Source organism: Crassostrea angulata, chromosome 6, assembly GCF_025612915.1.
Source record: "Crassostrea angulata isolate pt1a10 chromosome 6, ASM2561291v2, whole genome shotgun sequence".
In the NCBI taxonomy this organism is placed as follows: domain Eukaryota; kingdom Metazoa; phylum Mollusca; class Bivalvia; order Ostreida; family Ostreidae; genus Magallana; species Magallana angulata.
This window is the reverse complement of record NC_069116.1, coordinates 36926238-36949205: the sequence shown is the minus strand read 5'-3', so window position 1 is coordinate 36949205 and position 22968 is coordinate 36926238. Positions and strand designations below refer to the sequence as shown.

General features: G+C 32.0%; 2 protein-coding genes across 4 annotated transcripts; one reads left to right on the top strand and one right to left on the bottom strand.

Moving 5' to 3' along the window:
• Positions 1–76: 76 nt before the first annotated feature.
• Positions 77–13257, top strand: LOC128186664 (vacuolar protein sorting-associated protein 53 homolog). 3 transcript variants are annotated; one of them, XM_052856501.1, is made up of 20 exons: positions 77–208; positions 1639–1769; positions 1980–2133; positions 2344–2459; positions 3496–3615; positions 3765–3843; positions 3965–4108; positions 4905–5047; positions 5246–5384; positions 5586–5696; positions 6115–6206; positions 6806–7048; positions 8710–8946; positions 9641–9719; positions 9854–10002; positions 10145–10214; positions 10664–10749; positions 11060–11111; positions 11250–11354; positions 12663–13257. In XM_052856501.1, exons 1-20 carry the CDS (start codon positions 116–118, stop codon positions 12843–12845), a joined length of 2526 nt encoding a protein of 841 aa, XP_052712461.1. In that variant the 5' UTR covers positions 77–115; the 3' UTR covers positions 12846–13257. The 3 variants fall into 3 exon arrangements, with proteins under 3 accessions (XP_052712461.1, XP_052712462.1, XP_052712463.1); XM_052856502.1 differs by having other exon boundaries at positions 1980–2140; positions 2351–2459; XM_052856503.1 differs by having other exon boundaries at positions 104–217.
• A 1102-nt stretch (positions 13258–14359) lies between these two features.
• LOC128188951 (glutamyl-tRNA(Gln) amidotransferase subunit C, mitochondrial-like) lies at positions 14360–16154 on the bottom strand. Its single transcript, XM_052860286.1, has 5 exons — positions 16000–16154; positions 15864–15914; positions 15110–15279; positions 14657–14760; positions 14360–14469 (listed from the first exon to the last, which is right to left on the bottom strand). The coding sequence occupies exons 1-5, from the start codon at positions 16060–16062 to the stop codon at positions 14420–14422; spliced, it is 438 nt and encodes a 145-aa protein (XP_052716246.1). The 5' UTR covers positions 16063–16154; the 3' UTR covers positions 14360–14419.
• Positions 16155–22968: the final 6814 nt, after the last annotated feature.

Here is a 22968-nt window from a genome sequence, read left to right as displayed (position 1 = left end):
TCTAAAATAATGAATTTGTTCTGAAAAGTCATTCACAAAACAAACAAATAGTAAATTCAAGAAATGGTCAAATAGGTATAAATACGCCAAATCTTCCGGTCGTCTGCATTTCAAGATGGCTACTGTTGACGATGATGATGTGTTAGATGATGATCAATTAGACGTATTACTCAATTTCCCACCTGATATACAGGAAGTCATTGAACAGGTGTTTTAAGTGAATATTTATTTCGTAGAAAAAAAATCATTTTTATGTAATAAGCAGTAATAATTTACAAAATTAAGTCATATTCTTGTTTGATTGTTTACCTGCATCACATGAACATTGATGAAGTAATGATGCATCACAACACAAACCTGTTAGCCTTCCAAAACTGCTATATCAACTGTGTATGATAGAATTTTTATACATATTTGTGTATTCTATGACTGCCACTTTGCAAGGACAGCTTGTTTTGCTATCTTTAGAACATAGTTATTTTTTTTTCTTGCTTGGTACAGATAGACAAATAGTTTTTAATATAGATAAAATGTTCAACTGCTTACAGGATATAAATTAAGAACTAAATTTGTTATTGTATTTCCCTGGTTATTGTTTCCATCGCTTTTTTGTTGATTTTCAAAAGGTCAAAGGTTGCATTAAGGGGTTAAGGGTTAATTAAAATATAAACTTACTTGTCAGTGATAGCAATGGAAATCATGGCAATAATTCTATGATTTAATATAAATAATATGTAAACAATGTGACCATTGGAATGAACAGAGATTTAAACAGAGACAGTATAGTTTAATTTTTGGAAAGAGGGAACAAAATTTTAGATTTGTTTGCCTACTCTAATCATAAACCAATGTTAAAACTACTGGGTAATTACTGTGTGCCCAGTCTACAAGTATGGCATCATATTATAAGTCTGTTGGTTAGACTGGACCCCACTTTTGCTTTTAGGATCTATTTCTGAAATCAGTGTCTACTCTTTATGTCTGCTCTGCATCAGTCTGGAGTTTTTGGTTCAGCTCTGAGTCTTCCCAAAAGGGCTATTTTATTAATTCATACAGACAATTTACTTAACCTTACAAGATTACTCTGGAGTTTCATGGTGATCGGCCTCTGGCCCATTAATCCTTAAAACCTGGATGGATTCTCAAAACACTAAACTACTTCTATCAAATGTTTTCATACATCTTCCATGTGCTAGACATCAGTAACTTGTAAAACACTCTGACTTATATAAATTTTACCAACAGTGGAAGCCAGACTGTATGTGTCTTGGGTACTTTACCTGTGCACCATTCAGGCAAAGACTCTTTCTTTCAGGTTTTAAAGTATAATGTAGATGTATAAGATAAAATCATTTATCAGTTCTGTTCATGTGGTAGTCATAGAGAGTATAAAGCTAAATAAAAATATGTCATACTGTGATAAAGATAGACAGTACTTTAATTTTGATTTGTTTGAGCAACATATTGGCCTTTGAAGCCAAGATCATGGACAACTTGTTTAGTATAAAGTAGGATCTGGAAAGCGTAAACAAATTTTGTATGCCTGCCTTTAAAATTTAAAAATTATTTAAATAAAACACTAATTCAGTGTGTTTTATTTATATATTATATCAACTGTTTTTCCATTTTATAATTTAGATTCTTCCTAGTGATGATCCCTTGGATAGAGCAGATTTTAATCCCATAGACTATATCAACACATTATTTCCTACAGAGCAGTCACTTGTGAACATTGACGATGTGGTTGGTAAAATGAGAATGAAAATAAGGTGAACTTTCATGTGATGAAAATGTATTTAAAAATAACTAATTAAGTGCATTTTAATTTATCTATACACTTTTTCTGTATGTGAAAATGTGCATCAAATATACTCAGGGTGATTCCTTAAATTTATTAAATTCAACAAAATTTCTTCAACATTTTTACAAAATCTGAACATTAGTTAGATATTCCACTTCATTAAATTTTATTTATTCAGAAAACTAGATGATGAGATACGGTCTGTGGTTCGAGGCCAAACCAATGCCGGAGAGGATGGCAGGCTAGCCCTGGAAGAAGCACAGCGAGCAATACAGGAACTGTTCTCCAAGATCAAGGAGATCAAAGACAAGGCAGACAAATCAGAGGAAATGGTGAGAAGTTGGTTTTACATTTCAACATTGATGTCATATATGTGTGACATGCATGATTCATCTTGAATTATCATAAATAATAACTCATGGTCTTTTATGTTTAGAAATTTTAATAATGTGTAGTTTTTCTTTCCATTAAGTAGTCTACAAATGGGGGGTAGGAGAAACTAAAGAAATGATAAGACTAACCATTTCATTCATCTTAATTAGGTGAAAGAAATAACTAGAGATATAAAACAACTAGATCATGCCAAAAAGAATCTGACTAGCTCCATTACAACACTTAATCATCTACATATGCTAGTGGGAGGTGTGGATTCTCTTTCGTAAGTATTTTCAAGAGAGAGATTGGTGACATTTGTGTTTTATTTTTAAGGCGTCGAGCTAATGCTCGGCAGCCTTCTAGCGATCGTCTGGATTGGCAATCGTCCAAAAATTCATGCACTGCACCGCCTTTTTAATGCGCATAAAAAATAAGTTCCTTGAAGTATTAAACATATTACAAGATTTGTATTCCTTTTATTCAACTAAATCGTATACAAAAAAACCAACTTTGCCTCCCTGGTTATTGACAACTCATTGCATTAGTATAAATTTGCTTAATCAAGAAATGGCGGATGAATACAATAAGGTGCAATGTAAACATTCACTAAAATATTATTTAAGTTTATCGCTTAAATTTTGATTGGAGACTGTGCCCGATAGAAATAAAATTTGATATGTAAATGTATTTGTTATCGGGCATGGTCTCCAAAATAATTGTAAGAGATAAACTTATCTAGAGATTTTGTTGCAATTTTAATTTTAAAATAAACACGATAATGCAGTTGGTTTGGTCGAGCATTTTAGATAGCACGTGTTGTGGATTTGTTTGTAAACAACCATAGCATAGGTAATCTTGTTTCAAACGGGAATTGAAATTAATAAACGTATGTTTTATTATCATAATTAGGGACACACTGTTAATGTATTCAAATTATGAGCCTGTGAAATGTGCAAAGACTTTTTAAAGCAGAAAAAAAATAATATATTTTTTTTAACTTTGAAATTTCTTCGATTTTTGTAACCATGATAAGTTATTGTATTATAAACTCATCACTACCTATTTTATAACGAAATATACTGATAATTGTTTTTTTTGAAACAGCACAAAAAGTACCGGTAATTTTTTTCCTTTTTTATTCTAATATTATTTGATAAACGACTATATATATCAGTACAGAAAGTCAAATTATTGATATAATTCTATATAAAAGAAAATGTCAGCTCGACGCCTTTGTGGCCGTTCCGGCCTTTGATTATTAATTAGCCATCAACATGTACTATTCACACAAGTAAGATAACTGATTATTTTGATTGTAGGAATTTATCCAAGAGGCGACAATATGGAGAAGTTGCAAATTTACTCCAAGGAGTTCAGAACGTCTTGGAACACTTTCAGAAATACATGGAAATACCTCAAATTAAAGAACTATCTGACAGGTGAATCGATTTGTACTGCAAGATTAATGTTATCTCTCAAATTTCATATCACTTGGACAACTATTTTTAGACAAAATATTAGATTTTTGTATAAATATGTATCTCTATCTAGTTTTATTTTCAATGAGATTCCTTTTTTTTTTTTGAAGAGTTAAGTCAATTCAGTCTGATCTGGGATCACAAATTCTGGCTGATTTTGAGGAAGCTTTTCAAGGAGCTGGAGCAAAGGTGAATTTTTCTCTACAACACTGAATGCTTGCTAAAAATATTGTTATTATTTAAGTCAGTTGGTTTATATTTTAAAATATGGGTTACATGTCATCATCTCTGTCTTCTTTTTTCAAAACAGTATGGTCCCTCCAATCAAAGACAACTGAAGGAAGCTTGCTTAGTTGTTGATGTTTTGGATTCCAAAGTAAAAAAAGATCTTCTTGCATGGTTCGTCAAACTTCAGCTATCTGAATATTTGGTCCTATTTGGTGAAAAAGAAGAAGTGAGTATGATGAACTGTTGAAATTTACATCAGCAAAAAAAAAAAAATTCGCTTATTTTTCCCAAAAGTTATATACCAGTACATGTAAATTATGACTTGATTACGGTAAAACAGGGTTCCAGCGAAGTCTTAGGGACTAGCAGATTAATTTTGCAACAACCAACATCTTGCATATCTTTATTATGATTTTGTTAAACTTGGGTATAAGTATTGTAAATTTGCTCTTCATATTACATGTACATGTTTTTTCAACATGACTACCATAAGTGCTTATTGTCGTATTTGACTTGTTAATTACCATACTTTGCTTGGATCCTAAAATTATCTGATTGTAAATTGACAAAACTGACGTATATGGGAGTAGTTAGTGTTTAAGTATTTATGTCATATAGAATTATCTCATAGTATTTAGTAATCATGTAAATTGGTATTGCTAACTTTTATAACTATAAAACAATTTATTTTAAAGGATGTATTTTGTAATTTTTCATTTCTACATGACTCAAAATCAATGCACTACATGTACATGTATATCTGTAAATCCGAGTTCATTATAAATGAAAACAAGAATCTGTTAACAATTTGGTCTCCACAAACTTCCTTATGTTTGATACTTCGCTTTATCCGTTTTCATACTAAAAGTCTTTTTACTGTATATGTATCGTGGGATTTCTGTTTTATTTTGTATAATGTTAGTGCCTTAGGGAATGAATTTGCCATGCTGTAAATGGATGCATAAATGGAGAGAGTACCTGCTCTATTGAATACTAAGTTAAAACCTTACATGATTTAACAGGTTGCTTGGTTGGACAAAATAGACAGACGATATGCATGGATAAAAAGAACATTAGTAGATTTTGAAGAGAAATTTGGTCCATTGTTTCCAGAGGCTTGGGAAGTTTCAGAAAGAATTTGTATTGAGTTCTGCAATTTAACGAGGTATCTTTTTTTAAATTCTGATGATGAGATATTTGTATTGCTCTAAATAATTGTATGAAAAAATGGTAATGAGTTCCAAAAGTCTTGTTAAACATTTTCAGTCATTGAAATAGAGTAAAATCTGTAATATCAATTCTTAGAACTACCTAGTTTTGTTTTATAACATGTATAATGTGTTTAATACCCTGGTACATGTAGGTCAGAGCTATCCAGAATTATGGGAAGAAGAACACATGAGATTGATGTCAAACTGTTGCTTTTTGCAATCCAGAGAACAACAAACTTTGAAGCTTTGATAGCAAAAAGATTTACTGGAGTGACATTGAATGAAGCACAGGTAGGAGGTTCTCATATTTACAATCAATTCTTAATTCATGTATCACATTAATGATATCTAATACTTTTTGATGTCACAATGAGTTGGATCACTTGCATTTACATTTAACATGAACATGTACCTTTTCACATAACTCAGACAAAATATATAAATGTACATCAAGCATTTATGAAACAGCTACATGTGCTACTTTTGTTTCAGAGTGGGAGAGTAGCTAATCCCCAAACACAGTCTTCAAACCCATTTGTAGAGTCTACAAATCCTTTCGAGACAGAATCGGAAGAAGAAATGAGTTCATCTGAAGAATCAAAGGTATGATAAATTATTCAAATTTAAACTAGCCAACTGACTGGCATTTATTGGATTACATCTGATCTGTATTAAAAATAATGATGTTTCACAAATGTCAAAATTAATAGAAAATTACTGGTACTGTACTCATTAACACTGTGGATGATATAATGGTATTAGGTTTAGCTATGGGATATATACCTTCTCACCTTATCTACAGTCTATAACTAAATTCTAAAATAAAAGTGTTTGAATTACACATTGGATATTCTAATGAGTAGAAAAAATAACATGCAGCATTCTATGTATAACAAGGATGCCAAATTTATCAACTTTGATATCTCAAACCCTTGGATGTCTTGTTAAAAGATACTAAAGTTTAAAAATTATAGTACATTGTACATGTATATGTGTCTGACATTTCTTCATGAATTTTCAGGAGCCTTTGAAGCAGGCTGGTTCTCCATTCACAGGCATCATATCAAAATGCTTTGAACAACACCTTAATATTTACATTGATTCCCAAGACAAGTAAGTCCTTTGCTGTTACTGCTGAAATATCACTTCCAAAGCGTAAATGCTGGTAAATATGATGAGCAGACTTTTGTACATTTACTGTTAGTATGCAATGTACTTGATCATGTTTCTTCATGTCCATTTTTGGTACACGTACTATAATAACTTCAAGTTCGAAGCACATACAGTGTAAAACAGTTATTTCATTTCTCTCCTAGTATTCTTACCTACTTTGAAAGTTTTAGTCATTATTGCCCTGTTTTAAAAATATCATGAAAAATATCAATTTTAGCAGAAAACAATTAAGTTTGAAGCAATTTCATTATTTCAATGTCATTAGTATCATTCAAGTTTTAGGGCACATATAAAAGAAACTGTACCTTCATTCTAAAAATGATGTATAGATAATTGATACAACTAAACAAAATAAAATGATCTTAATGTACATGGACACTATCAGTTTGTCTTACCTATATTACACACTAGCTATGTAGGCAAATTGAATACCAGGTGTAAGGGGAGTATAACTTATCTGCACATTCTGGTGTGTTTCGTGTACATGTATAGCCAGAAATAAGAATAAGATGCTTCAATAGTTTCTATCTATCTTGTAGGAATCTAGCAGAATTAATAAACCGGTTTCTGGAAGATCTAAGGCAGCAGGGAACCCCTAGAATGGAGACAGAGGAGAGCAGCAATGTGCTGCCAAGCTGTGCTGATCTGTTTGTGTTCTACAAAAAGTGCATGGTCCAGTGTTCCCAGCTCAGCACAGGCAAGCCGATGATTGATCTCACTAGAACTTTCCAAAAATACCTCAGAGAATACGCCAATAGAGTCCTCCTCAACAATTTGCCAAAGTGAGTACATGTAGTACAAGAGACAAAGTCTCTCCAAACATGCACACAAATTGTTTGTTTACAGGTTTCTACTGTATAGAAATTGTATCCCGTAGTTTTATGTTTGGCATTGTTACTTTTTCAAAGAGAGTTGGCAAAGTAATGATAATTATACCCCTGCAAACAAAGTTTTTTTTGTGGTGGTGGTTGGGGGTATAGAGAAATCACCTTGTCCCTCTGTCTGTCTGTCTGTGCAAAATTGGTGCCCTGTCCATATCTTTCTTATGGAGGAACATTGGCAATTGTTTCTTCACACAAAGATTGCTTATGACCTGAGGGTGTGTCATGAACTTGACCCAAGATCATTTGGTCATGGTCACTGGCAGAAAACATACAAAATTCATATCAGGTCTGTATCTTTTATATGGAGAAACATTAGCAGTTCTTACTCCACACAAATATTGTTTATGACCTGATTTGGGCAAGGTCAAGATCACTGGCAGGAAAAGTGCAAATTTGTGTCTGGTCTATATCTTTTATATGAAGAAACATCGTACTTCACCAATCATTGCTGAGGGTGTGTTATGATTTTGTCCAAAGATCATATGGGCAAGTTCAAGGTCATTGGAAGAAAAAGTTCATAATTTGTGTCTGCTTTATACTGTTCTTATGGAGAACATTTGAAGTTTCAATTTTATATAAAAATTGCTTATGACCCAAGAATGTGTCATGAACTTGACCAAACGTCAGTTGTGCAAGTTCAAGATCATTTTTCAAAAAATGCATAATTCCTGTCTGGACCATATCTTATAATGGAAAACATTTAGGAGCTAAAATTTGACACAAAGATTGCTTGTGACCTGCAAATATGTCTTGGCTTTAGCTTTGGTCATTTCTGCAAGTTCAATGTCACTATGAGGAAAGGAAGCATCTATTATTTTCTAATAGAGAATTATTCCTGTTTTGATATTTCCTAAGCAGAGGATATATCATTTGTGAGCTTGCTGACCGTACATCTAGTTGATATAAGATTGAAAACTCCTTGCAGGCATTGAAGTTCGTTATGTTACCTTAAAAATTAGACTTAGTATTACAGCAAAACTCGAATATTACGAACACGGACATAGCGAATTTACGGCTATAACGAATTATTATTCATGTCCCGGCAAATTTCTTATATAAACCTATAGTAAATTGATGTATATTACGATCACGGCTATAACGAATTTACGGCTATAACGAAGTAATTTTAAGACCCCCGCTGGCAAAATTTTAACGTATTTTATCATTTTTATAACGAATTTTTTCCATTTCAAATGTCATTGAAGAAACATGCAATTTTAAGATGCATATATAAAATACTCAAATTCAAATAGTATTTTTTTGAAAATTGAAATGAAATGGTTATATTGATATTTTTTTTTGTATATGACGGTAATACTAATTTTATAACTTACGATAGTTTAGAAAACTGTTAGCCGGAAAAACCCATAATTATTTTATAACGAATTAGCTATAATATTTTTTACGAATTGGTTATAAACCTATAGCGAATTACGGCTATAACGAAGTTTTTTCTATGGTCCCTTGAAATTCGTTATAACCGAGTTTTGCTGTATATGTTTTGGATGTCAATTAATGTTACTTAAACTGTTGAAGAAAACAAATCTTTTTATGTGAAGGGCCTCAAACCAGAGTGGAGGGATCAGCTCAGCGTCCGGTTTAATTCAAAGCATCCTGAAAGAAGGGGAGGTCACCAAGTTTACAGAGGAGGAACAGTGTCGGATCTGTAGCATACTGTGTACAGCTGAATACTGCATGGAGACCAGTCAGCAGCTGGAAGAGAAACTGAAAGAGAAAGTCAACCCCAGTCTCTCTAATCAGATTGATATGAACTCAGAGCAAGACACATTCCACAAGTAAATAAATATATTTTTTTTTTAAATATTGGTCAAAATTGTTATCAATGAGGAAGACTATAGAAATACTGCTGAGATATTTTTCACCAAAATAATCACCGTGAAACTTATACAGTATAATTTGTTTCAACTGGCCATGAAAACCTCTACATTTGTTGGAATGTATGGTACATACTGCTATTAAATGACTGTAATTACTGATATCCTCTTTAAAATTACACACAATGAAACATCACCTTAAGTGGTTACATAATGTCAAAATCACACACAGTTACACCAGAGACAGCAAAAGAGGATACTCAATACATGTTAGTAAAAAGAGTAAGAATTCTATAACTTAAAATCAAACAAACAAAATTGTATAACAAATGTAAATTGCATACTCCCCTGAAAAAGTACACAGTAAATGGTCAAGGTACATGTATATGAAAGGGGGATGACACCTAAAAACTTTTTATACATGTCGGCTGTATAACCTAGCTTATTTATAGAAACAAGTTATAGTTGGTTTACACATGATTTATACTGTATTCAGTCTATCTATACATAATATTTCTAAAACAAGATTTTTCATCAAAGTTTCCACTTATCATACTTAAATTAGACTATAAGAAGCTTATAAAATAATTCTTATCAATTTTCTTATTTTATTTTAAAAGCAAAAACTTATCAAGATGTACCGTTTTCTTTACAGTGTTATATCCAATTGCATACAGCTTTTGGTGCAGGATTTAGAAACTGCTTGTGAGCCAGCACTCACAGCAATGAGCAAGGTAAATTTTTTGAAGTCCATATAGCACACTGGTATTCATGCAGAATTTAAATGAAGTTACATGAAGTTCATATCATTTTTTCTAATGTCTCTGTCCACAGTACCATAGTAATGAGTCCTCCTTTTTTTTTTTAGATGTCTTGGTCATCGGTTGAGTCTGTGGGAGATCAGAGTGGTTATATATCAGCCCTCACAGGCCACCTCAAGCAGAATCTACCAGTCATTAGGGACAACCTAGCTTCATCTCGCAAATTCTTTACACAATTTTGTTTAAAGTTTGCCAAGTATGCACAATTTTTAACATATAATACATGTACATGTATTAGAGTAATTAAAAAAAATCAGATTTATATCTATATCAGTGTATATGCATTTATACTCAATGAATGTTTCATTTTAATTTCTCTTAATATTTCTCATTTTCAGTTCCTTTATCCCAAAGTTCATCAGTCATCTCTTTAAATGTAAAAACATTAGCACAGTGGCTGCAGAGCAGGTATGATATGTATTCAAACTGCAGTAGTTGTCTCCCTCTATGTTACTGTATCTTACTATCAAAGTAAGAAAATAACAGAATATGCCATTTTATGTTTGTAATACATTGCTCTTTGCAAGAAATACAATGTAATATATAGCACTCATGTATTCACATTATGTTGCATTACATATTTAGAAGTTTCACTCACATTCAAATTGATTTTGACAATGGTAGAAGATGTGTGTTCCCATTGAAAAATATATGTTCCAAATGATGTACCGGTAATAGAAAATACTGAAATATTAGATTTAAATCAATTATATTTACCCAATGATTTTTTAATCTCCCTTATTCTTGGGTAATAGTTTATATAAATATACATGTATACCGGTACTTTACAAGGGGACATTTACATTGATCAGTTTATAGTTTTTATTGGCAACAAAGTGAATTTGTCTTCTTAACAGCTGCTCCTAGACACCCATTCTCTGAAGACAATTCTGCTAGATCTACCGTCACTTGGATCCCAAGTTGTTAGGAAAGCTCCAACAAGGTACATTGTAATTACAAACCAGTTGTAATCTGTTAAAACCAATGTAAATATATGTATCTACATTTTCAAATGACTGAGATAAGTTTAAAACATATTTAACATATAGAACAGTTATCATCATGATGGTAGGCTTCAAGACACTGAACAATAACATGCCTTGTGAAGCTCCTTTTATTCTGGGCTCTATGTACAGTAACATAGTTTGTAGGAGTTTGTAAAAAGTATGTTCATGTACCTGTACATATGCTTGTAAGAAAGTATCAGCTAGTGCCTTATTTAATAGATTATGTAAAAATACTTTTTTTTATAGTTACACAAAAATAGTTGTGAAAGGCATGACTAGAGCAGAGCATATCCTTAAGGTAATGTATAAACTGATTCAGAAAAAATTTTAAAGACTGAATTAAAAACTTGTGTGTGGGTAAGTTTTTTTTAGCAAGTTTGACTCGACACATGTATATCTTTACAGTATGTTAATTTAGTCTTTTGAATTATCAAAGGTTGTGATGTCACCACATACTGACCAGCATCGATTTGTAGAGAGCTACTACAGAATGCTCAGTGATTCAGATCTGAATGAATTCCAGAAAGTTTTAGAAATGAAGGTTAGTTTTGGAATTTACTGTAAAAACTTGAAGGGAAGGTTGAGCAAAAAAAAAATAAGATCCTGAAATTTTGTAATTTTCGCAACGCATTGATAAGCAATATTTATTTTTTTGTAAAAATTGTAATAAACCACTTGAATGGTTTTTTTTATCTTACTACTAGCTAACCCTTGAAACAAAAAGAAAAACAAGCTTTTCTGATCATAATTTGTTGGTTGTATGTTTTGGCTGTTGATGTTATAATTTTTTCACATTTTCATCTTCTCTGGAATGAATGAGCCCATTTTAAAGGGGCATTGTCACGATTTTGGTAAAAAATTATTTTTCAGATTTTAATATTTACAATGCTTCAGAAAGGCTTTTTTAATCGGCAACCGAAACTTGGGGGACATTTGTTGAGTTATAAGCGAGTTACAGAGCTTGAAATTCTTTGCTATGTAAACAACGCGTTTGTTTACATTTTGAAAGTTGAAGTAAGAATTTCAGTTTTAAACCTAAAACGAATGTGTTAAATGTTAGGAACTGTTTATCTATGCTTAAAATAAATAAAAAGATAGACAAATAAGATGGAAAAAGATTTTTTACTGGTGTATTAAACCTATGTAAACAAAAACAGGGCACGAGCCTTGTTTACATGACAAAGAATTGTGAACCCTGTATCTTGCTTATACATTGTAACTCTACGAAAGATTCTCAAATTTTATTTGATCATTAGAAATGCATTTCTAAAGCATTGTAAATAATAAAAACATAAAAATAGAATTTGACCAAAATCGTGACCATGCCCCTTTAACTTAAATTTGGCACATAACATCCTTGGAAAAAGGACTATAAAGTTTATTTAGATGAATGATCAGGTCCTCTTTTATGAGAAGATAAAATTTACAAAAGAACGGAAACAGGGAAAGGTGTTATAACAACATTTTTTCAAGAACCAAGTAGCTTATAACATCCAAACATTTTCGTAAGATACCTAGCTAGAAGAAAAAAATTTCTGTAATTATTCTTTTGGAAAACATTCAAGATTTAATTCGTAAAATTGATATATTTTAAATTTTAAAAAAAATATAACAGATAGCAAGATTATAATGGATGGATTGAATTCAATCAAATGATTTAAAAGATGTACAAATATTTAATGTTTTAAATGTTTGGCATGTAACATTTGAATATGTCTTGTTTAGTATTTTTTAAAAGTAAAGCTACTTACACTTTACTTTGCTCAAATGAAGTTGTTGTTCATGTGAGCAATACGGTCTTTGGGTCTCCTTTTTTGCACTTTTATTGACTGTACCTGTTTGTCCTCAGGGTTTGCGGAGGAGTGAGCAAAGCAACATTCTAGAAATTTATCGAGCAAAAATGCCAGTGTCTGCAGCAGCAGGATCTACACATAGTGACACGAACCAGAACAGTGCCCTACAAACTCAAACCTCAGAACAGGAATCTAGTAGAATCCGAAAACTGGAGAGGTTGATCAAGAAGAGACTTTAAAAACACATCGAGTGCACTTTTATATAACTCTCTTAAAAGTCTTTTTTTCTATAATTTCTAATAAAAAAGTGTTTTAATTATTCCTCTCTCTCTGTACATTGCTGAAAGAGAAATAATCATTATTTATTAGTAGATTATCTAATTAAACCAATCTTCTGATGAAAATAGTTTGTATTTAAATTGACAAGATCATTTATTAGCTAAAAGTTGTACAAGTCATGTTATACACATGCACTGAAAACTTCTATTTATAAAAATCATGAAATGATAAAGGCCTGTATAATTTACTGGTATTAAGTGTAAATTATAAATATATTTATAAATTGTATATTTTTTGTTATAAAGACTGATTGTTATACAATGTACAAATATGTATCAGTTAAAAAACTGAAATAAAAAGGCAAAACCTTAAGAAATTTATTTCTGTACAGTTTGTTTATTAAGTACTGTAGATTCCTTATTTTACTCAAGTACTTAATTCTGTAATTCAGCCATTTTGCATCAAATTGTGAGAATATAAAATCGCAAACACAGGCTCTTCCCCTGGCAGGAGTTCACCTGTCAGTTCCAGGGGTTGGTCACGGCACCAAATGTAACGGGATGGGAGAAATAATGACGGACCAGACCGGGTTTCAAACCCGGGCCCCCTGAATCTCTAGTCAGGTGCTCTACCAACTGAGCTATCTGGCGCCAGTATTCGAACAGGTCTGACCGTCACACATCAAACATTTTGCGCTGTAATGTCACCATTTTCGCTACAGCCAAGGATTTACGATCCACTCTGCTCCTCTACACCCTTAGCTACTGAAGATGTAATGTCACTAACATACTTCATGGACATACATGTACTGTAAACATCTTTGACTTTCATTGTCAATCTTTTCTTATTTCAATAAAAGGAAAAATAATTGTTAACAGGATTTGCTATTGGGTATTTTTACAGCAAAATTGCTAAAAAAAAAAAAAAAAAAAAAAGGTACTACAGTCAATGATATACTGTAAATGTATAAAAATTGGCTGTGTAAACTACCGGTACATTGTATATGTATTTGACATTTTTTGCGGAATGTGGCTTCCGCTAAATGAAGTACATCGCTGAATGCCATTCACATATGTAAAGAATAGGAACACTAAGGAATACCATTTTCCGCCCTATATCGTACATGCCAAATATAATATGTTTACAGTAGTTTATTAAAGTTTACCATCATAAAAAGCAAAAGGTATTCAAATGATTTTATCCAACAAATGCATGAAATTCCACGATCCATAAACAATAATTCCCATCTTGAAATCAGAATTTACACTCGGAATTTTCACACGATATCACCGATAATGTATTAAAAAATTATTGAACATGGCCTGCAGATTACAAAGTTTCACCATCATTCATAATTGACGCAAATAACGCGATTAGCTTTAACCTGTTCCAGGAACAAACAAATTTGTTTTGTGCCAAAAACTGGCAGGATTGATTGTAATAGAGATTTACACACACAAAAAAACAATAGAAATTTATAGCTGATTTTTTTTTTATTATTATTCCTTTTAAATAAAAACAATTTCAACAAGCACTAAGTTTTGTTTCCATAGTCTCTTTCTTTTTGCTTTAGAGGTATATTTCCTGTTGGGGGAAAAAAAAGCAGGTAAATTTCAATTTTTATTATCTTCATTATTTACAACTCGCAATTCATCATTGTGTTTTAAATTATCAGTTATGTTTTTGTCAATGATATAATCAATTTTCATAATTATGAATATATATAACTGTACATTTGTATGTATAGTAATGTTCATATCAATACATATACCTGGTGGTGCAACATAGTAATCCTCCAAAGTTTTTGTTGCATTTCTCATAACATCTTTTAAACAATTCCAGTCTGTTACAACATCATCTCTCAAATATAAAATTCTGAAAATTTAAAAAACAAAATATAAATAAGAAAAACCAAGAAGCATGAAGAACTAACTTGACAAAATGTTCAAATATATTTATCTCTATATCTAACAAAAATATTCTCTTTGGATCTTTACAAATTTTTTCTGTGATAATTTCAATCTTCTTAAATACAATATAAATTAAAAAAATAACTAGAAATAAAACGGGTTTGAACAGCTTCTTTGCTTTAATAAACTTCACTATTTGCCATGTAATTTTAGAGATGTTAACAGCATTTTTTTCCTTTTATTAATTGTTTAAAATGTTTGAATAAAATGTAGTTTTAAGGTATGTAAACAGGACATGCATAGTTAAAAATCACCTATCCTCTAAAACTGAATCCATTGGTTCAACATTATCAGTATTAACTGCATGCAGCAAATTGGCAGAATGCACAGCCTTTGTCAACCGGTCCACTCCCTCCTGATTATTAAACTCAACTAGAGACAGTCGTTCTAGTAAATCTACCACTTCTCTATCTACTTTTGGCTCCTGAAAGTATAAATAGAAGTCTTAACTTTAAAGCATACAAATAAAAGTGTAATTCACACTGCCTTCTGTGCTTTGAGACCCTCTGCATTGGAGTCCAGTTTACATCGTTAGAGTTTTGACAGGAGTGAAATCTAAGTTTTTAATGGTCCTAACTTCGATAAATTTGCTTTGATAGTGCATCTGGGGATACTCAACGTTATCGTTGTTGCATGATGTCATCAGTTTTATGAGGATCATTTTGAAATAGTTTTATCATTACTAGTCTTGTTTATATAATAATAGTGACCAATTTAGAGATTTGTTTGGACTCACTGATATCCTGTTAAAACCGTTCAAAGATGGTCTTATGCAGTATTTACTGTATGTATGTATGATCAAATCATCATTACAAAATAAGTATACACTGAGGATTAAACGGTTAACCAGAAAAATATTAAGGGTAAATGAACGTTAATGACTGAACAGACTTGTTTTGTAATGAAGATTTGATCATACATACATACATACATAAAGTAAATACTTAATGTTTGTGAGATTTAAAAGGAACTAAATGAGACAGAAAATGGGAGAAAACAGAAACTAACCTTTGGCAATTTCGATCTGTCGATGGTAACCCATGTTGGTTTTTCTGGAACCTGCAATAATACACTTGTAATGTTTATTTAAACTATATAAACCATACACACCATAAATCAATGTATTCCATTCATTTAGATATACCTTTGATGAGAAGCATCGTTTGATATAAAACTTTACGGAATACGTTAACCTTCGTTGCAGCATGTTTTTCTACTTTCAGTTTCACTTTTAGGCATCAGGACATGCGGATTAATATACATAATCAAAAACTCATTTGTTTTGGAAGTCAATTCAAGTTTAAATTGACACTAATGTTAAATACGTCATATATGTTTTTACATTGCATATTACGAAATTATTCTGCAAGACACACCATTTCTCGATAAACTATATTTTATCGAATGAATAAAATACATGGCTGTTGCTAGGCACTTCCGGTGAAAGGTAAAGCATGTCATTTCACATGTTTCATCAGCCCTAACTCTAAATTGTTCTTGTGCTTATATTGCTTGATCATCCTGATAAAATGAACAGCATAAGTCCTGAGTGTCAAGAGCTCAAAGAAAAGTATGATGCATGTTTTAACAAATGGTTTTCTGAAAAATTTCTAAAGGGAAACACGAAAGACGAATGTAGTGGTTTATTTGAAGTATATCAAGAATGCGTCAAGGTATGTTTCTTACTCTTTACATGTACACTAACGTGCAAAAACTGTGTCAGTTTATTTTTTTCCTTTGAATTTCATTTCAAATTAAGTAGCCATTATGTATATTTGTTATTGTTTTAGCAATACTTGTAGTCTTGTACATAAGATGTTGATAGAATAAATTAATTAAATTGTAACTGTACAAGTACAGTTATTGTACTTGTTCCAAATTATAATATTTTTATTTATACAATTTTCAGAAAGCAGTCAAAGATCACAAAATTGATCTTTGGGAACTAGAAAAGCCTGTTTTAGGAACTGATAAAGAAAAAAAAGATCCGAGTTGACACATGTAATATGTCATTTTTACCACAATGATTCCATTAAATGAGTGATATCGACACTTCGTTCATGCAGGATTCCAGATAATAAATGTATAGATTGTGAGTGTGCATGAGAAAGACATTTGATTTGGATAATAGTCATGTAACCAATCATCATTTTTATTATGATCCTATAAAGGAATATATTTGTTTTTTACTGATTTGAATTAGTTTAGTAAAAAGAATGTTGTAAATGGATGTTAAACCACCTGACCTTGTCATTCTGATTCATGAACAGGATATCAGTTGCAGGATTTACAATGAATAAATTACCAGCTCATTTATATTTTCATGTATTTTCTTTTTTAATAAATTTTATCATCAAAAGTATATAGCGGATTTTTAGTGGACCTCACAGCCATATCATCGTTTTTGAAGATGGGGAGGGGGAAGCAGACTCATCCAAAATTGGGGGGGGGGGGGGGGGGCAACTCGGTGATAATTCTCATTTTTATATCAATTTAAATTTTGTTTTGGAGGGGTGGGGGGGGGGGGGGGCAACGTCTTGATAATTCATATTTTTATATCAATTTAAATAGTGGGGGGGGGGGGGTTGCTGATAATACTGCCTGCCTCAGCAAAGTCAAGTGTGATGATGCATACCACTCCACTATCGTGAAAACCTATTGGGCGTTGGCCTATTGAGTGTGGAATAAGTGTTTGAAATGATTGTTTGCATTAGCCAAATTACACAATGTAACTAATTTTAAAAAGTACCCTAAGCTTGTTTTCCTTCCTTGGACTGACCAAATTAAATCCCACCCACTTAAATTGTTAAGAACCATTTTAACAAGAGCTTGGACTTTGGGTAGTTGTGTCAAACAGCAATGTGACAAAGCCCTGTTCATTTCATTATTGGGCAGTCAACCATGGCTCCTTAAAATCAACAAGATTTGTCTGGCTTTTTAGCTCAGACGAAGCAATCTATGCATATTTCATTCGAACCAGCGTCATTTTTAACTTGTTTTGATGCAAATTATAGATAGTTAAGTCCTACCAAAAATCAAACGGTTCTATTGTGAACAATATAAATGACTTGGTAAAGTTTAAAAATGAATGATTTGGGTATAAAACAGGTTGATCAAATCCCGGTAACTTTCCTCCAATTATTTATCGTGCAGATAGATGTAAATGTATATATGGGCACTTCACGTGAACAGTTCAACCACGGCATCTCGAACACTCATCCGATATACCCGGTGTCTCGAATTAGTCGAATTCCATGGATATGGCATTCAGAGAGGCTAAAGAGTAGCGAGTACCTCACTTAACCGCCAGGTGAATCAATATTAATTGGAACATATTTGTGTATTCGTTAGTAAACATTTACATAACATTGTAGCACTATATAAATAGTGCCTGTTTGGGAGGGTAACAGTTGAAATTGACACCCCGAGAAAACCATTGTCAACCGACGCGAACCCTCCCAAACAGGCACTGTTATACTGAATGTCTTAATTTTAAAGAAAACTTAACTGCTTTTAAATAGGAATAATGTGAATTCTACGGCGAACCGTACGCGCATAATTTTCGCGCATGTAACAATTTTTAATGTTACCCGTTGCTAAGTGCGTTGCTAACGCTGAGGGTAATAGAACGGATTATGAACTGCGTCTAAACCAATCAGATTTCAGTATTTAACATGAAAGTATAACAAAATATAATGTTAACAAATCACGGTTTCAGGTTGAAGATTGGGGTTTTTTTTTGCTACCCCTCTTCTGGTAAGTTCTGATTGGGGACAAGATTTCTTTTAATCTCGTGGCCATCTGTAGTATGAAAATAAGCTTAATTATCATTCCAGATCAAATGAATGGAATTCGAGCAGTATCTGAAAGTAAATTTACAGCTATTGACAAACAATTTCTACAACATTTTTATATCTCACGTTCGCACGCGGTACGGATGTAGCGCGAAGGCGTCATTGGCGTTGAGGGAAGCCGAAGTATCAGGAGAAAACCCACTTGTCCAAGCGGGCGACCGCCATACCCTATTACTTATATAAACACTCGCATCGCTGAGCGCAAAATTTCAACAATACATGTATTATATTGCACTGTAAGATGACGCTAAGCTTTGTTTGTTCTCCACAGCAAACGGAACAGATCATGAACATGTACAATGTAACATTAATTCTTCGTCTTATACATCTTTCAATTGCGTAAAAACAATTGTGCTTCCCTCGCCGCTTAGGAAAAAAACTTTATATCACAATTTTTAAATTTGTGTTAAAAAACAAATTTTGAAAACCTGTAATTCCGAAGCTATTGCAAAGTAAACAAAATGAATGTCGCACTTGATACAATATGTTTTCAATTTCCGCTCTCTAAATTTTGAAAGGGTGTTTAAATATTTAAAAAATTGCATATACAGGTATTTTCCCAGAAAATACTGGTCAAGTTCGAATCTGTTCCATGATTTTTGACAGAGTAAGCTTCTTGAACTTATAAAAATGGAAAACTTAATATTTTCGTTTTCCGCTCTCTAAATTTGGAAGGGATGTATAATAATATAAAGTTGAAACTGCGTATACATGTATTAAACCACGAGATACGACAAAGTTCGAATTTGGTCCAGGTCCGATGATTTTAGACAGTTTGCTCCTCGAACTTAAAAATAATCTGTGCATTCAAATTTAGAATGTGAAATTTTGAGTGCTATATCCTTTGAACTTTAAAAAATAAGAAGAAATCTTCGTTGGAAATTGTAATGTAAAACTAGATATGGCATTTGATTAGTCTGGTATTTGTAAAAAGTAATACCATGATCTTAAATATTTTTCTTGCATCTTACATTTTGCATTTTTCCCCATGACAAAAATAATATAACACTAAAAAAAAAACAGTGAAATTCCCCAGCAATTTGATTATCATTTCGAAGTTTACCGAATATATCGCATTATAGTACTCCATGCGATCTCTCACTTTCAAAGGGTAAACTATGTTTTGTTTTACAAAACTAGTTTAGTGAATGAATATTTGTCAAAATTTAGTAGATAACTGAGTATTATAATTTTCAAAACCAAAATCTAATTTAAAATTGAATTCTTTGATGATAAGAGGTTGGTTGTCAACTGATAATCGGAAAATACAGGAGAGAATATGTTCAAAATATTTATTGTACGCTTTAACAATTTATTTTAAATTTTATGGACATTTCAGTTTAACTGTAAGACTATTGAGATGATATATCCAAACCATGGTCAAGAAATACACGTAGGCCTATATAGTTTCTAAATTTAAAGGGGCATGGTCACGATTTTGGTCAAATTCTATTTGTCTGTTTTTGGGAGTTGATTTTAATCAACTCTCCTATGCAGTTACTCTGGCAAACCGAAAGTGAAACAGTGTTTGGACCTAAGCACAAATCATCACCGCTGACAAGACGTAGATCTTGAAAATAATAGATAAATTCGGTGCACTGTATGCTGTAGCATTGTTTTTCAAAAGAAACGTATCTATAAATACCTTGAAAATAGTCATATAGTTATATAGCATGAACAATTTAATTGTTTTTTTGTAGTTGCATGTATTCCTACGCCAGAGTTGCTCGGCTGTCTCCGTAAATCTCCGACAAGCAAAGAGTCTCTCTTGGTTGTCGGATATTAACGGAGACAGCCGAGCGTCTGGTTGAACGAGACTAGAGTTCAATATTGCTTGGATCCAGACGTGTACAATTTTTAGAAACATTTCGATTACTGATAAACAGTTTGATGGAATTAATTCTATCTTTAAATATTACACAACATGATTCATACGGGGTTTTCTCGAAATTCTCGGAAAAGTTCGAGAATTCATTTTTAAAAAATGAGCGAAATTCAAATACAGATTAGAAACTACTTGCCAGGCAAAATAACTTATCGTTAATTTTAAAATTGATAATAATCAATAAAATCAACTCCCGACAGTACTTCAGTACTTTGATTATTATTTACAATGCCTTAGGAATGCATTTCTAATGATCAAATTAAATTAAATCAGCCGTAGAGTTATATGAGTTATAAGCAATATATATGGCGCAAAATTCTTTGTCATGTAAACATTAGGCTCGTGTCCTGTTTTTGTTTACATATGTTCAATATACCAGTAAAAATCTTTTTAAAGCTGATTTGTCTATCTTTTTATTCATTTTAAGCATAAATAAACAGTTCCTAACGTTTAACATATTTATTTTAGGTCTAAAACTGGAATTTTCACCTGAGCAACATTCAAAACGTAAACAAACGCTTTGTTTACATAGTAAAGAATTGCAAGCTCTGTAACTCGCTTATAATTCAACGAATGAAACTCAAATTTAAACTATTGAAAATGCCTTACTGAGGCTTTGTAAACATTAGAATCGTAAAAATAATTTTTGACCAAAATCGTGACCATGCCCCTTTAAAACTAGAGTTACATCAGACGACAAATTGGCAACCAATTTGCTCTTATATTTATCAATTTATTTTATGTGGTTTAGATTTCGTTAAGTTCCGTTTTTCGCAGTAATTGAGAGCGTGTCTATTTCATGGATATCTCTTATCGTTCACATAAAAATCTTAATGGTCACAGTGGTATCTTAAACCGCCATGATAAAACAATGGTCTGCAATAGATATCCCCGTCCACTGGCAAGCACAGCCGTCTGCGTGACGATCATATCTTAGGATATTGCCATTCAGTTTTGATTTTTCCCTTGACTGAAATAATAAAAATTAAACTAAACGCTATTGTGTAATCCAGTTTATGGATTTGAGATTCACTGTTTCATCATGCGATCAAGATACAGTGATTTACTGCAGCCCCGAGGACCGGGCTGCCATTTACATGTACTTAATTAATATGAGTCTGTTTATGCATTTTTGGTAGAGATCGTATGTCGATTATAGAGTAAACTTCAAAAATGTCAATTTTTGTCCATGAATTTAGAATATGTTAGCTTCTTTAAATATTTACATTTTCCAGTGTCTTCAAGTTGTCTGTGATAACACTGTGGTTCAAATTGTAACGTATAGTCCAATACATATCGTTGACACTAGTGATAACGAAAATACGAAAATAACGTATAAATGTCAATAACTTGATATTTAACTGCAAAACATAATATAAACATAAGTAATACAAAAATAAGTAAGAATCAAACTTTGAATAGTATGAGGTGATAATTATAGACTGGGCTTTATTGGATTTGATCACGCCTCGACCGAAATTACTCAAAGAATGGTTCCTTATTCCTTTAAGAAAAAAGTGTGCAAGTTTGGTCATGCTATGCTTATATGTATATGTTTACATTCTACTGTTTTTCCATTAAATTCTCTGATCTTCAAATGCCTCTAAATGCAACAACCTAACCACTGCGTATGAATTTACATGTAATTTACATAAGTACCGTAGTTCCCAATTATTGATTTCTATGTTATCAGTTAAAAATTATATTTCATACATGTTGTTAAAACCAATGTTTTATAATATTTAACTATAAAGTTTATTGTATTGTTAAAGGCAAAATTAAGAGGTACATGTATTTTTCATGGACTATATTTTCATGCTCATCTTTAAGTAACAGTCTAAGTGATAACCAGTTAACACCGGTTTTACAAAACAGCTGTTCTTGATGTTACTAATTTACTCCCTCCGTGATCTGCAATTTGTATCGATTTGTTTAATAAAATAATTGATTTTATCAGTAAGGGAATGTAAATATAAGCATAAAATAATTTATTTTTGACGTCGTCGTGTCAATAACTGCCGTCAGGTGAGTAGACAAATTATCATAACGCGCGTTATTCAATTTGTCTGTTCACCGGACGGCAGTTATTGACACGACGACGTCAAAAATAAACCATTCAATGCTATAATAATTTTTATTTTTTAGTGCGACATATTTCACTTCCTTCCTATTCCGGCACGTGCACATAATAGTACATGTATTTAGTTTGAAATTATGAATACTAGTATCTACTTTGATATTTACACGTATTGTAGACAACCGACTGAACCAAGCAAGCAAGACAAGCATTACAGAGAAACATATGATTGATAGCAACATCAGTATTTCTTGTTCATAATGAGCAGAAAAGTTGTTGGTCATTACATGCAAATAA